This window comes from Vombatus ursinus, unplaced genomic scaffold, assembly GCF_900497805.2.
Source record: "Vombatus ursinus unplaced genomic scaffold, bare-nosed wombat genome assembly UNPS02014821.1, whole genome shotgun sequence".
Lineage (NCBI taxonomy): Eukaryota > Metazoa > Chordata > Mammalia > Diprotodontia > Vombatidae > Vombatus > Vombatus ursinus.
In genome coordinates this window covers 32,202,407-32,218,683 of record NW_020954599.1, presented here as the reverse complement: position 1 = coordinate 32,218,683, position 16,277 = coordinate 32,202,407, and the positions used below count along the sequence as shown (strand labels likewise).

General features: G+C 40.4%; 1 protein-coding gene across 1 annotated transcript in view; it reads right to left on the bottom strand.

Annotated features, from left to right (window-relative positions):
- ENPP6 (ectonucleotide pyrophosphatase/phosphodiesterase 6) overlaps positions 1 to 16,277 on the bottom strand; it is a 169,801-nt gene that overhangs the window by 42,527 nt on the left and 110,997 nt on the right. Inside the window, exons 4-5 of the mRNA XM_027837601.1 lie at positions 2,823 to 2,964; positions 836 to 1,015 (exon numbers count right to left, since the gene is read on the bottom strand). Of these exons, the coding sequence (XP_027693402.1) occupies positions 836 to 1,015; positions 2,823 to 2,964 (322 nt within the window). The remainder of the gene's footprint in view (positions 1 to 835; positions 1,016 to 2,822; positions 2,965 to 16,277) is intronic.

The following is a 16,277-nucleotide window of genomic DNA, read 5'->3' as shown; positions in this document are numbered from 1 at the left end:
GATCATTATTCAACTGCTGACATAAAATTAGTCAGCCATGTAAACATGAGTCCATTATTTCTAATTATTTTTTAAACCAAATAGTACCAGCTAAAATAAGTGGATTAATAAGAGAAGCAGAGCATTATAGAATTGTAGATAGCAACTCCTTCAAAAGGCAACTTGTGCGTTGAGCACACAGAATCAACGGATCTCGAAATTAAAAGAGATCTCAGAGGTTATTTGATCTTATCCATACCTGAACAGGGATCGCTTCTACTACATCCTGGACAAGTGGTCATCCAGGTATTACTTAAAGACCTCTCTCAGCTCACTATCACCTCCCAAGGCAGCCCACTCCACTTCTGGACAGCTCTAATTGTTAGACGTTTTTTCTTTATACTCAATCAAAATTTGTCTCCCTCCAACTACCACCCTTTGCTTCTAGTTCTGCCCTCTCTGGTTCCAAACCAAAAAAGTCTAATCTATCTTTTACATCACTGTGTTCACCTACTTTAAAGTAGTTTTCATGCCTCCCTTCCACCTTGCCCAAACCTTTTATTCTCTAGGCAGAATATTTTGACTTCCTCTAATGACCCCCCCCACACACACACACATACACAAAATGGGCTAGTTTGACTATTGTATACCAGTACTGAATGAAGCATGAAGCCAACTCAAATGCCTCCTCTTCCTTATCCAGATACTGATGCAGCTTGAGGGCTAATCCCTGGGATATAACGCACCGTGTCCCTCTGCCCCCAAATACTTTACTATCAGAAATAATAAGAGTTAAATAGCAAAAGAGAATCTCTCTGCAACCCTTCCCCCCTGCCATTGATACAATACTTCTTGCCTCTGAATGTTTCCCAGGCACTGGCCAAAGGCTCACAACAGGTCCCCGGTCCTTCATTTGCAGCAGATCGCTCAGGTTAATGTGTTCTTTCAGCTCAATCACTTTGTCCATCCAGAAAATGTCGGTCATTCCATGATCGGAGAAGAGAATGATATCGAGGGTATCTTGCAGTCCCCTCTCCTGTTGAATTGATGGAGACAATGGTTATAATCAGAAGAGAAAGATCTTCTTCCTCCTTGAAATTCTGTAAGATTTTCTTAATTCTGACTTCAGTGTTCTATTGATTTGCAGGAGATAAAGAATAAATCGTTTCTTCTAAAAAGTTTTCCTAACTATAAATTCTGAAGTATTACTATCTATGTCATGCATTTTCTCTAAAAATCAACCAAACAAGGTCACCTGTTGATTCATGGCTCAAAATCACTCATGGTAGCACTATGACATGTATAATATGGAAGCACAGATCTGAGGCCAATTACTTTAAACAAGTGGTTCTCAGAGTGTGGTCCAAGGACCCTCAGAAGTTCCTAAGATGCTTTCAGGGATTCTGAGAAGTCAAAATTATTTTCATAATAATGCTAAGACATTTTAATTTCTAAAATAGTAAATATCAATAGATGTAACCCATATAAAATCTCTTTGGGGTCGTCAATAACATTTGAATATAAAATGAACATGACTAATACGGGAATATGTTTTACATGACTGCACATGTATAACTATATCAAATTGTTTGCCTTTTCAGTGATGGAGAAGTGGAGGAAGGGAAGGAAGGAGAGAATTTGGAATCAGCATTTTAAAAAATGAATGTTAAAAATTTTTACATGTAATTGGAAAAAATAAAATATTTAAGAATTTAAAAATAAATTAAAATCTCCATGTAGTGTACTGGGGGAAAATGAGTATAAAATGATCTTTAGACCCAAAAGTTTGAGATGCTTTTCCTGATTCTCCTTAATGCTAGGCCTTCCCTCTATTGATTATTTCCTATTTATCCTATATATATGTATATATTTATGTGTACATATAGGTATATGTGTGTATGTATGTGTGTATACATATATACACATCCATATCTATACACACATACACATCTACACATATACATACAAACAATACACATACATGCGCATGCACACATACGTGTATATATAAACATATGTATATGTACACATCCTTGCATATACATATACGTGTACATATACATGCATATAAACACACATTGTACATGGTTGTTTCCCCCATTAGTCTGTAAGCCTGGTAACTGTCTTTTGCCCCGAATTTTTTTTTAACATCCCCAGCACTTAGCACTCCGCCTGGTAGATAGAAGGTATTTAATAAGTTTTTATTGACTGGCTGATTTAAACAATTTTGGCTTGGTGCTTTTTTTTCTTTTCAAAAAGCTTTCAAACGTCTCTTATCACCTTGAAGAACTTTGACATATGTCAACAAACCCGTATGCAGATATCATTATCCTAGATTTATAGTTACAGAAATGAGACATATGTGAAGGGTGTAAGGGGGTTGCTCTAAGGTCACATAGCCAGTGAATGATGGAGTTGGGAAGAGAATCCTCGTCTACTGACTACCACTCCTGTGAGCTTCCCACTAGACTGGACCAACCAGGCTGCCCATAATAGCGGGATTCTGGCGATCTGAACCAGGTCTGTCGGTGAGGTCTTAGAATAATGTAGCTCAAGCTTATGTCGATATTGTGGCCATGACTGGATGTCAACAGCCTTTTGCTTCCTGGGGCTTCATCCCTTGAATGAAGGAAAGAAAACCATCAAAGGCCCAGCTGAGAGATAGCATGCAACCCACCAGCATGCACATGTGGGCTTTTGTTGCTTTATCACTTACCTTGTAGGGAGCTAATAACGAGAGGGACTGCCTTGAAGGAATGGGACAGTCAAGAAGACAAAAGAAAGAGTAAGGAGAGAGAAAGGCAGGACAGCTGACACACATTTTTTTCCTTGCTTTAGGTCACCTGGATCCACTTGAACATATGTCGTAGGATGGCATCCACAGCTCTAAGGGCATTTTTCCTCTGAGTCGATGAAGGACCATAATGATGCCCTTCTACGTCAATGCGCTCATAATAGATAGCAGCCAGATCTGTTTTGCCACTCCTGGAGTTGCAACAGAAAGAGAAAGGTGAAGCCCCTATGTGTTCAATTACTTTATCATTTATTTCTTTAAGGTGGACTAGTGTCTTTAAATATCTATTCAAGTTTTTGGATGACTTATCTTGGTGTGGAGGGCATTCTGGATCATCACTGGCTAAGTCAATGGACCGCAGTCTCTGGCATAGTTTGCCAAACTGAAAATTTTCAAACATGGACCCAGTCCAAACATGGACTCTAAATGCAAACTGCATTTAGAGGAGAATTGACCCGCTAGTTAAGGCTGTAGGGGAGGGGGGGGGTCACAGCAATTTATGAAGCTATCTCCCGAGGCATTAATAGTTGAGATCTGCATCTGAGGAGGAAGAAAGTTGCTGACAGCAGTGAATCATAGCTATTTTAAAAATAAACACTGCTAAAATATATTCTGTAGGATAAGGCTAAAAATGATAACTTAAATCATGATTAAACATGCTACCCACCTCCAGGTAGAGAGGTGATGGAACCAGAGTGCAGATTAAGACATTTCTTTTTTGGGATATGGCCAATTTAAGAAATTGTTTTGCTTGACTATACATTTTTGTGGTAGGTTTTGTTTTTCTTGCTTTCTTAATGGGGTAGGGAGGAAGGGGAAGTGGGAGGGAGGGAATGTAGCCCCCAAAATAAAATAAAACTGAATTTTTAAAAATGATACCTTCAAATGAATTAAATAGAGCGCTGGAAATGGAGGCTACAAAATATCTGAATTAAAATCTGGCTTCCAACACTAACTCTAGCTGCCTCAATTTCCTCAACTGTAAAATAGGGATAGTAATAGCACTTACCTCCCAGGGTTGTTAAGAAAATCAAATGAGATAACGTTGGTAAAGTGCTTAGCACAGTGTCTGGCATATAGTAGGTACTTAATAAATAAACAACCACTTCAAATTGGCTACTGTTTCTTCATTCTTGGACTTTAAGGGGCAGGGCTGGGGTGGGTGTGGGTCTCTGAATTAACCATCAGGAAGCTTCTGAGTTGCATGGGTTGCATGGGTTGAGTTGCACAGTTCTCTCAAACTGTGTTCTCTAGAACCTCGGAGCTATCTGGAGAATGAACTGGGAATGGAGAATAAGCATATGGAGTAAACTCAGTCACTTTGCTTTCTATTGGTTCCCACTGGCCAAGGGCTAGGCCAGCAGCATCTGTAGGATGGAGCCTACATGCGGTGGAGCCTGGCCACCAGGGCCTGGAAAGTCACTCCAAGCTGTACAGGGATCCAGATGGAAGTGAGGGCTGACCTAAGTTGGGCAGACCCACCTGGGGCTTCCACCTGCACCTGGAATGTTCAGACTTAACAATACCGGGGCTGCTACCGGGGTTTTCTCAACTCTGGCCTGAAACTGTTGATTGTATAAGCCCAGGAGCTAAAGGAAAGAAGATGGAATAAAGGGAGGGCCTCCTCACCTTAGCCGTCTCCCCTTGAGGGCTATTTGCAGGTTCTCGCCAATGTGTGAGCCACAGTAAGGCACTCTTGGGCTTTCCAGCAACCTCTCTAGAACTTTCTCTGCCTGCCTACCTTTGTTTCTTGCTCCTTCTGCTCCAAGGTAATGCCTGCTTCTCTGTCTTGCCCTCCTCAGATTCATATATATCCCTGCCCCCAACCTGCCCCTTGGCAGTGACTCAAGCCTCACTTTATTCACCCCTTTTCACCCTTACTTTGTTCCCTTCCCTCCTTCACCATTTGGTTCTGCCTTCTTGAGTAGAACATGGATAGAGGACAAACTATCCTGGTCATTTCTCTCCCCCAAATACTCTTCCATAAAGATATCGTTAGGGGACCTCCTATATAGGAACCAGTCAGCTTAGATTACCAAGGGGTGATTGCCCTGATGTCAAATATTCTGTCCCATTTGCACATCAGAAAAAAAAAATCCTTTGTCCAACCAAGTTTCCTGATTGTAGAGTCATTGATTTAGAGCTGAAAGTGAGTTCAGAGGCCATCTCGTTTGACCCTTTCATTTTATAGGTGAGGAATTGGAGGCCAAATGGAGGTTAAGTGACTTGTCACTTAATAATCATTTATTAAGCACCTACTATATGCCAGGCACTGTGCTAAGCACTGGGGATACAAAGAAAGGCAGGACTTAGAAAAGACAACAGGGGTTTATTGTACTGAAGATTTTTCTTTTGTAAGTAGGTTGGAGGGGCTTGAATATTTAATGGAATATATATATATATATATATATACTCATATATATTAAAGCAAGTTTATGGAAGTGAGTATGATAAATTGATAGGTATAAGGGAAAACTTGTATGAACTGATGCAAAGCAAATAAGTGGAGCTAGGAGAACGACATACACTAATTATTACGTTAATGCAAATGAAATGCAATTAATTGCATTTGTAATAAATTAATGCAAATGCAAAAACTTCTGTTTTTTATATCACTTATATTTCCCTTTATATTCCTCCCCCTCCCCCAGCCTAAAGGGCCATCCTTTATAATTGAGAATAAGAGAAAAAATAATAATTTAATGTATAGAAAACCAACGTATGGAAAAAGTCAGACATAGATGATGTTCCACACCCAAGATCCCTAACCTTTACAAAGAAATTTGAAGAGTTATCTTTTCTTTTCTTCAGGAGACTTAGTCATGATAATTTCGAAGCATTTCATTAAAGAATGATTGACAAGATGAATGCTGAAGAATTGAAAATACTGAAGGTAACCCTGGAGAAGCCAGGCCCCCCCCTTTTTTTATTAGAGAGGTGGGAGACCATGAATATGGAACGCTGCATCTCCTATCAGACAGCTACTATGTGAGTTGATTTTGCTTAACTGTTTTCCCTTGTTACAAAGGAAGGCTCATTTGATGGTAGAGCATAGAAGTATCTGGAAATGAATTTGACATACAAACAGAAAGGCTCAATAACATTCTTAAAGGTAAAACAAAATTAAACTTATATATTGTTTTGCCACAAAGTCTTCCAATGACTCCTCATGGCATGGAGGCAAACCTGGGTTCTTGAGGGATATTCTAATAAAGTACAGGCTTTGAGAGGGTCTACCAAGCCAAAGGGCCTTTGAGTAGAGGGTCTGGGAATGAGTAGCATGGGTAATTATGTGGGAATGACATAGCAAAGAGACTTGACACCAGAGGACTAGTCAACATGTCATGAATTCTTTGACCACAACAACTCCTTAAAATGTCCGCTGAGATAAGGAGGGGGTTTGATCTTCATTAGTGGACAGTGTCCACCCTGACAAGACTAGGTGTTCTTGAAGTGTTGAAATATGCTGTTTGGTGCCTCTAATAATAGGCATTTATGAAATAATTTGCAGAGGTTTTTCCCCATGGTTCCATGGAAATTGTGTCTAAAGTGAAAGTTTACCAGTCCGTGGTCTAGATCAATGGCAGATGCCTAGAATCAATAAGCATTTATTAAACTCCTACTGTGTGCCAGGCACTGGTCTTGCTGTCCCTCAAATAAGACATTTCACTGGCTGTTCTCCATACTCCTTAAGGGAGTGCTCTCCTTCCACATTTCTGCATTCCAGTTTCCCTGACTTCTGTCAAGTCCCTCCCTAGATCCTGCCTTCTACCTGATTTCCCTTACTTCTCATGTCTTCCCTCTACTGTTTATCTCCAATTTATCATACACATACACCTTATTTGTACACACTTGTTTTCATGTTGTTTCTCTCATTAGACTGTGAGCTCCCTGGGATTCTCTTTTGCCTTTCTTTATAGCCCCAGGGCCTGGCACACAGTTGGTACTTAATAAATGCTATTGACTCTGGTAGGCTCTGGGTATACCAAAAAAAAAAAAAACAAACAAACCCCAAAAAACAAACCAACCCTTAAACCCTGCTTTCAAGGAGCTCCCATTTCATTAAGGGAGATTATACATATTTATATAAATATATTGTTGTTGTTCATTCATGTCCAATTCCTTGTGACACCATTTGCAGTTATCTTGGCAAAGATAATGGAGTGGTTTGCCATTTCCTTCTCCAGCTTATTTTACAGATGAGGAAACTGAGGCAGACCTGGTTAAGAGGCTTGCCAGTCACACAGCCAGTAAGTGTCTGAGGCCAGATTTGAACTCAGAAAAATGAGTCTTCCTGACTCAGTGCTCTATCCATTCCCCACCTAGCTGGCCAAATAAATATATACAAAATGTAAATGCGAAGTATCTGTTTTTGAATCTTGGTAGCAGAAGACAACTTGAAGATAACCGCCCTAAGGAAGGGAGGAGAAGGAATGGGAGCAGAAATACTAACTCTTCCATTCACCCTAATTTCATACAATGACCAACTTTGACTTTGCACTTGTAAAATTCTAGTCTTCTCCTTGAGTTATTGTGAACAATTACAATTACTCTCTCAATAAACATTTATTAAGCACTTACTATGTGCCAAACATTAGAGATACAAAGACAAAAAATGATATCCCCATCAAAAAGATGCTAGATATAATAGGACTATTTTTCCTTGGGGAGGAGTCATCAGAGGTGGGGCCAGAAAAGAAATTTAAGTGATATTCTATTCTCAGACCTAAGGGATTGTCATTTGAAATGGATGTATTTCCTTAGAAAAATGAAAGATTTTGTATTTCCAAATTTATCATAGATTAGAAATTAAAATGAGGAGTGATCAAATCTTTTCCGGCTGCAGAGGCTACCACAGTACCCCGAGGATGGGAAGGGTTTCCCATGCCCTTGAGTTTCCATGGCTCAAGGCCAGCTCCACAAGGAAGCTAGCAGAACTGGTGGTAGGGAAGGATTAGATGGACGAGGGGAGCAAAATAGCCCGATAGCTAAATGGTTCATTTCACAGTTACCCAATTTCTTGAGAGGAAAAGCTCCTACATTGGTTTAGGACCACGTAAAACCTTTTGGCAATAGACAAACTTCCTATTCTTGCAGAAGCCAATCCTGGGGAAAGCTGCATAAGAAATGAGGACCACGGGATTTAAGCTAGAAGAGACCATAAAGTTTCCCCCCCATCCTTTATCAGAAGAAGAAACTCAAGCTAAGAAAGAATAAGTTAATTGCCCAAGGTCACCTACATTGTAAAAGTAAGGATTCAGTTTGAGCTACCTTCTTCTCTTTTCAGATTTTAAACATGTAAATTGGGGTGGGAAGAGGATGACCAGAGTCCAATCCTTAGAAGCTTTGCAGTGAGTGCACTCTGTTGATGTAATTCCCATGTGGGCTTCAGAGCATCTCCCACCTGCATATCATGCATTTCAGTTACCTGCCCAGTGGGAATCCAAAATACATTCAAAAGGCACTAATAAACCAACGCCATTTTCATTCTCCTGACTGGCTATGTTTGAGCGAGAAGACAAGGGCTACTGTAAGCCTCCTGGTGGGTACAGAGCTTTTGTGACTTTATTTCCCCAACCAGGCTGCTGCCATGGTGCCTGTGAATGCATGGCCTTGTTGTTTCTTCCATCTTTATTATGTCTAATCTTTCCTGCCTTAGGTGAAATGGAGAAGACAGGGCTACAACCTTAGGAGTGTCTAAAGATCAGGAAAGAGGGTCTCCCACAGGTCCAAGAGATAGAGTTTATAGTCCACCAGCACAACTTCTAAGACCCAGTCCAGCAGTGGACTGACTCTGACACCAAGATGCCAGGTCTTGCAGGAAGGGACTCATCTATTGACTTTGCTACATTCAGAAGAGAAATCATTAAGTGAACATAGTGGTATAAAGTTATCCCTTCTACATCATGGGGATTAGGGGTATGGTACCCCCACAATCTGGAAAATCTACATAAAACTTTTTGGCCCTCCCTTCATACCAGAGATGAAGTCTGAATTATTATGGTATTAAAAGATAAAATATGTTGATATTATATAATACTATATATATTTTTTATGCATTTCTGAGTTTCTAAGCTTTTTCTGTGTTTTTTTTCTGCTGGTCTTTGTGTGTTATCTGTGACTTCCACAAAACTCCCCCCAAATTCCCATTTTACTTATGTTGACCTGTGATATATCAAAACCTCGGTGAGGAAAGTCATAATGTGGAAGGGTTAACTGTAAATGCTTTGTAGAAATTGCTTTAACTCATGGTGGAAAATGCTACCCACGTCCAGAGAAGGGACTATGGAGTCTGAATGCAGAGCGAAGCACACTATTTGCTCTCTTTTTTTGTTTGTTTTGTTTTGTTTCTTCTTTCTCATGGTTCCTCCCATTGATTCCAATTCTTCTTTACAACATGACTAGTGTGAAAATATATTTAATATGAATGTACATGTAGAGCTTATATCAGATTGCAAGCCATCTTGGGAAAGGGGAAGGGGAGAGAGGGAGAGAAATTTAAAACTCAAAATCTTATGGAAGTGATTGTTGAAAACTAAAAATTAATTAATTAATTTTAAAAAAAAGAAATTGCTTTAGATTTGAGCCCACTTTTCCTAGGGACTGAGGAGGTTAGAGGAGAATGTCCCCTGAGGTGTTGGGAGGAAATGTTTTGTAACTTTGGTTTTTGAATTTTTTTCCAGTAAATATGCTTTTGTAAAATCTAATTGATATTAATTGGTTAAATGATGCTGGAACATTAATTAATGGAGGGTCTATATGATATAAGGGAGATTCTAACTGTAACTGGTGATTGATATTGAGGAAAACACACCAGAATGGGAACCTGAGCTCCAACCCTAGAACCCTGAGAGGGAAATATAGCTTTGGAGGGGAAAACCCGACTCATCATTGTGAGCGTAGGTCAGGATGAGAATCACCAGACCTTTAGATGGGGATGTATTTACTACATCCTGCTCTTTGTATAAGGGACACACATTCTTGCAAATGGTTAGAAGTCATAATTTGGCAGCCTCTTTCCTTTCAATAAAACTGGACAGTAAATTCAGAAATTTTCCACTTACGTTTTCCATAAGTCATTTAGTTTCTCTGAGCCTCAATTTCCTCATCTATATAGTGGACATAATAATACTTCAACTACCTACGTCATAGGGCTCAGAAAATCATAGAGCTAGAAATGGGAGGGACTACCTTAAAGATTAACTAATCCAACACCTCCATTTTACAGATAAAAAAAAAACTAAAGCCTAGAGAGGTTACTTGATTTGCCCTAGGTCACACAGGTAGTTAGTTGACAGAGGCAGGATTTGAACCCAGGCTATTGAGAGGAAAGCACTATATTCATGTGAAATATATGATTATTATTATATCTACAAATGTTCCTACGACACACTTTTTAGCGACATTATGTTGCTTTAACTCATGTTCTGGGGTGTGCTGAATGACAAATCATAAGGATAAGTAGTGCACTATGGTGGAAAGAGCACTTGATTTGAAAAATCAGAGAACATGGGTTCAAATCCCAGTTTTGCCAGATACTACCTGTGTGACCTTGGTTAAGTCACTTCCTTTCTCTGGGTCCCAGTTTTCTCATCACCGTACTAGATGATCTCAAAAATCCTTTCCAGCTCTAAATCGATGATACTCTGAAATACTGGTTTCCATTTAAGTAAAATTGTTCATCATTACATTTATAAATGAAAACTACTTGACCCCTCTCTGGATAAGCATTATCACCCCACACTCATCAACAAACTGCAATAGACATTATTTAGGTGTCGCTCACAGATGATATTATCTTTATTCACACTTGCTGATGTGTGAATGACTAATTCTAACTCTTTCTGGGTCTCTAGAGAACTGAGGGCAAGTGATTATACAGTTCCACAAGTTAATGATTACGTGGTATAAACCCAGCTAGTGTGTCTCCTGTATGAGACTCCCAGACATAATGGCAAACTTTCTGAATGTCTTGTCACTTACTGCCCATAAGACCTTGGGCAAGCCACTTATTGGACTTCCTCTTCCTCATCTATAAAATGAAGGGGTTTCATTAGACAGCCTCTGCTATGCCTTACACTTCGTACCCTCTTATGATACCTTCATAACAGAGACTTCCCTTTGCCATGTTGGAACCGGCTGTAAGGAGGCAAAATCTCCCTGACATTGTTTCCTTGGTCCTTATAACTTAGTCATCAGGTAAATGAAAATTTAACACTTCACAATTCCAATTGTGTTATTAACCCCAGGCACATTCGTACCCAGAAGGGAGGCTAGGAATAATAGACAGAAGTAATATATAGTGTTACATATAAATTTTATATATAATTACGTCTAGATTTAAACGCTATAGTCATAGATAGCTAGATAGATTTAGACTACTTCAGGAAAAACTTTCTGGTGTAGTAGATAGAGCCCTAAACTTGGAATCAGGAAGACCTAAGTTCAAATTCTGATTCAGAAACTTAATAACTGTGTGACCCTGAATAAGTCATTTAACTTCTCTCACTCCTAGTTTCCTTATCTATAGAAAGAGGGAAATATTAGCACCTACCTCAAGGGTTAGTGCGAGGCTCAAATGAAATAACATATGAAAAATGTTTTGCAAATCTGAAACAGAGACTGTAATTATCAGCACCTCTAGATAACCATCAACAACAGTGCCACATAATCTACCCAACAAAATCTGGCCCTTGAGATACCTTTGGCGTGTGAATGGCGCAATAGCAAATGAACAGAATTGCACTAAACAAACAAACAAACCTGGGGCAATTAGGTGGCACAGCAGATAGAGTACCCGGAGTCCGGAGGACCTGAGTTCAAATCCAGCCTCAGACACTTACTAGCTGTGTGACCCTAGGCAAATTTCTTAATCCCAATTGCCTCCAAAAAAAAAATTCCCAGTACTGGAATGTGCTGCCTTGAAAAGTAGTGGGTTTTCCTTCATTGGAGGTGATTAAGTCAGAGCTAGATAACCACTTGGGGATGTTGCAATCAGAGATACACGAACAGATGTGGGTTGGATCAGCTGGCCTCTGGGGTTCCTTCCCACTCCTATATTCTACCATATTCTCCTATATTCTACAATATTAGAACTGGGAGGATCTTAGAAATCACATCTAATCACATCCCATCTCTTTTTCTTTTGGCTTATTTCGTTTGATGACTCTTCCCAGGCTTCTCTACACCCGAATTTATGGTTGAATGTGCGAAAAGTCCAGTTTGATGTCACCATGAATTGCTACAAATAGAAACTTCCTTTAAGTCCCACATCAAATCTCATCTTTTACAGGAACCTTTTCTAACCTCTCATGATTTTAGTGCCTTCCCTCCCTTTATTATTTCCTATTTATCCTGCATTTAGCTTGTTTGTATATACTTATTTGCTATTTTTCCTCTGATGACCAGGACTGCCTTTTGCCTCTTTTTGTATGCCCTGCACTTAGTACAGTGCCTGGCACATAGTAGGCACTTAATAAATGTTTATTGACTGATTAATTTCACAAGCAGGGGCCACTTTGCATAACTGAGGCTACTGTGACATTGATGAAGCTCTCTGAAGTACTTCTGGGAGAACTCTGAAGATTTTACTATGATACATCCTGATAATCTCTGGGCCATCTTAACATGCCCATACCATAGCCACTAATTCTCTACTCCATCCAGGCAATGGTCACAGGTTCATTGGGCAGCTTCATGGAATGAAGTTGTCACTAAAAGATGCCCCAAATCTGAGATATCTGTGGCCCCCAAATGATGTCTAATTTTTTTTCTATTTGAATGTTCCTCCACTCACCAGGCAATTTGCAGGGGCCTGGGGGCTCCAGCCTGTTCAGAGTTAAGCAAAGTCATAGTCACCAGGTGTTTTTCACATGAACCCTGGATCATGTCACAACTCAGCTCATTTGTAACTGAATGGCAGCTTTCGGAAAGATGGGTGCAAATGCCTGCAGATATGTTCCTGGTTATTTATAGCCTTGAGGCCCAGGAGATCAGCCAGAAACATGTGTGGCCATCATGAGCTAACTTTCCTGAGCTCCTCTAGTGCCTCTAGCCTGGCTTCCCAGGCTCCTGTTGGAAAAGAAAGCTGCTGTTCTGGTTTGTCCAGGGAGAGCTGGGACCATCCTATCTACCAACAAATTTGCTATCAATTTAGGATCTGACTCTTGGCCCTTAAAAAGTCTTTAATTAAATGTATCATGTCTCTTCTTTCATTCTGCTTCGTCACAAGGAGAAGTCTCTAACGTGCCTTCAGAAGCAGCAGGAGATAGTGGAAAGAATGCTGAGTTTGGTCTCATAGAGCCTGGGTTCAAATCCTGGCTCTGACGCTTATCACCTGTGTAACCTTGGGCAAGTCACTCAACCTCCATGGGCTTCTGGATCCTCATCTGTAAAATGAGGGAGTTGTTCTCACTATCCTCTAAGGTCCATTCTAGCTCTAAATTCTATGATGCTTGGAAAGCATAGCATGAAATATTTAGTAGCATGTGTTATAATAGCAAAAGCAAAGCAAAACAAAACCAACCCATGAAGTGGTTGCCCATAAATTGGAGAACAGTTGAACAAAGTGGAATATATAAGTGTCATAGAGTATCATTACTTCATGAGTAAGCATGAGCAGGATACATTCAGGAAAATGTGGGAAGACTTGTATGAACTGATGCAGACGGAAGCGAACAGAACCAAGAGCATCATTCATACGAAATACAACAAAAACAGCATTGAAAGGCTCCATTTGATTGTGATGCCCAATTCTGGTCCCAAAAAGCTGATGATGAAACACTCCTCTCACCTCAGCAGAGAGGAAAGGCTCCATGCATACAAATGGAGGTATACAGTATCGCTCCTTCTCTCCCTCTCATTTTGTCAGTTGGTTTGGTTTAAATGTCTTTCTTTGTTTCAAGGAAGGAATTCAAAGCCAGAATAGAAGAGAAATGCTTCAGTGTAAAAACAAAAGGCAATAATAAAACTCTTTTTTATAAAATGGAGGAAAAAATGAATTGGGAAGAAGAAAGAAGAGATTGAGGAAGTTTGTCCCTCTTTCTCTTCCTCCTTCTACTTCTTTTCTTCCTTTATTCCTTTCCTTCATTTCTTCTTCCTTTCCTCCATTCCCTCCCTTCCTCCCTTCACTCCCTTTTTTATTCTTCACTCCCTTCCTTCTTCCTCTTTCCCTCCTTTTCTTCCTTCCTCTGTCACTTCTTTCTCTCTCCCTCCCTCCCTCCTTCCCTTCCTTCCTCCTTTCCTCCCTCCCTTCCTTCTCCTTCTTTCCATGCTTTTCTTCCTTCCTCTGTTACTTCTTTCTCCTTCTTTCCTCCCTCTCTTCCATCCTTCTTTCCTTTTTCCTTTCCTTCTCCCTCTTTTCCTCCTTTTCTTCCTTCTCTGTCACTTCTCCCTCCCTCCTTTCCTTCTTTCTTTCTTTCTTTCCTTCCTTCCTCCCTCCCTTCTTCCCTTCTTCCTTTCTTTCTTCTCTTCTTTCCTCCCTCCCTCCCTCCCTTTCTCCCTCTGTCCCTCCCTTCCTTCTTCCCTCCCTTCCTTCTCCTTCTTTCTATACTTTTCTTCCTTCCTCTGTCACTTATTTCTCCCTCATTCTTCCCTCTCTTCCATCCTTCCTTCCTCCCTCCCTTCCTCCCTCCCTCCTTTCCTTCTCCCTCTTTTCCTCTTTTCCTCCCTTCTCTATAACTTCTCTCTCCCTTTTTTCTTTCTTTCTTTCCTTCCTTCCTTCCTTCTTACCTCCCTTCCTTCTCTCCTTCCCCTGCCTTTCCTTGTTACTTTTCCTGTGTACGTTCCCCTCTCTCCTTCCCTTTCCAAGCCCTATCTTACTTTTTGTATATGTGTCTACAGCAGGTAAAGTGAGTTCTCTTTCTTCCCCAGACTGTTATTCCTTCTTCCTTGAAGAAAGCAGGGAGGGGTAAAAGGACCTGAAAAGAGACAACGGCTCCCTTGCGACCTGTGTGAAGAACCATTTCATAGTCTTTGGTTTCCTTTTATTGACATTAACAGCTGCTGAAGCTCTGGGGCCCTGGATGAATGAGCTTTTGATAAGTTTTTCAGTATTCTGGAGCTTGACAAAAGAACAGCTTGCAGGACCCATATTTCCACAGCGCCATCATTCCTTGACCAGACCTTTTGTGATGCTGTGTAGTCTGCTGGGACGAGACTTGCAGCCAACTGCCTGGATCCTTTCCAGCCAGCTTAGCCAGCCAGACCTAGCAGCAGTGAAGTGTATGATGACAGCCTCTCTCCTCTAACCACCCCCCCCCCATACCAATAATGTGCTGATTGATGCTCGTTTCTCCAGGACAGCCTGGGGTGTGGGCTCAAGGGGCTGTCTTATGAATTCTGGGACCGTGAGCCTGGTGCTAATGTTGAGGCATGGTCCACAGAGCCCAAGCAGCAGGAGGGCTCCTTCATAAATGCTGATTGTTCAGGACTGTTATGAACTACTTTTTTAGTCTGTCTGAGAAGTCTACAGTAAGGGGTAGTAAGAGACAGGGTGGTTGGTGGGAGGAATGGCATTGTCTCTTGGAAAGAAGGCTGTACATGGGTTCAGGAGATGGATCAGAGGAGACCTAGTATTTGAACATTGTGTGACCTTGAGCAAGGCACTTAATCTTTCTGCGCCCCAGTGGCCCAACTTGTAAAATGACCATGATAATGCCTGTAGTACCAGCCTGACAGGGCAGTTGTAAGGAAAGTAAATGATTCCCACAAGTCAGTTATTTGCTGGTATGAAACTGAGTTCACACAAAATTCTAGAATATAATGTGAAGGAGATGACTGGTGAAATCTAGAACAGGATATGGAGAAGCCAGAGATTCAGTTGGACTTCATCAAGAACAGGTCAGGTCATTCAAACAAACCTCATTTTCTTCTTTGACACAGTCTGGTAAGACTGATGAGTCAGAGAAGTCACATACACACACCATATGTGTATGGTTTTATATATATATATATATATGTATATGTATATACATGTTTTCTCTAGGTATGCTGTTGTTGTTCAGTTGTTTTTCAGCTGTATCTGCCTCTTTGTGACCCCATTTGAGGCTTTCTCAGCCAAGATACTAGAGTGGTTTGCCATTGCTTTCTCCAGCTTATTTTGCAGATAAGGAAACTGAGGCAAATAAGGTTAAGTGACTCACCCAGGGTCACACAGCTAGTAATTGTCTGAGGCTGGATTTGAACTCAGAAAGATGAGTCTTCCTGTCTCTAGGCCTGGTACTCTATGGATGTGCCTAGTAAGTAGCACCTGGCATATCACATATGTGAAATTCTTGGCTAAATTTTAGATAACCTACATGTATGAGTGTGTATAAAATGCATATATAATATATACAATTTATAAATATATGTATATATATGATTACATGCATATACATGGGCATTCACATACATTCCTCCTTCCTTACAAAGGTAGGGTACTATGAATGCTGAATGAGGTATACAATATTAGGTGAAGCTATTGTGTTAGTGAAACCAACTTTTCACTTAAATGTTTACAGAT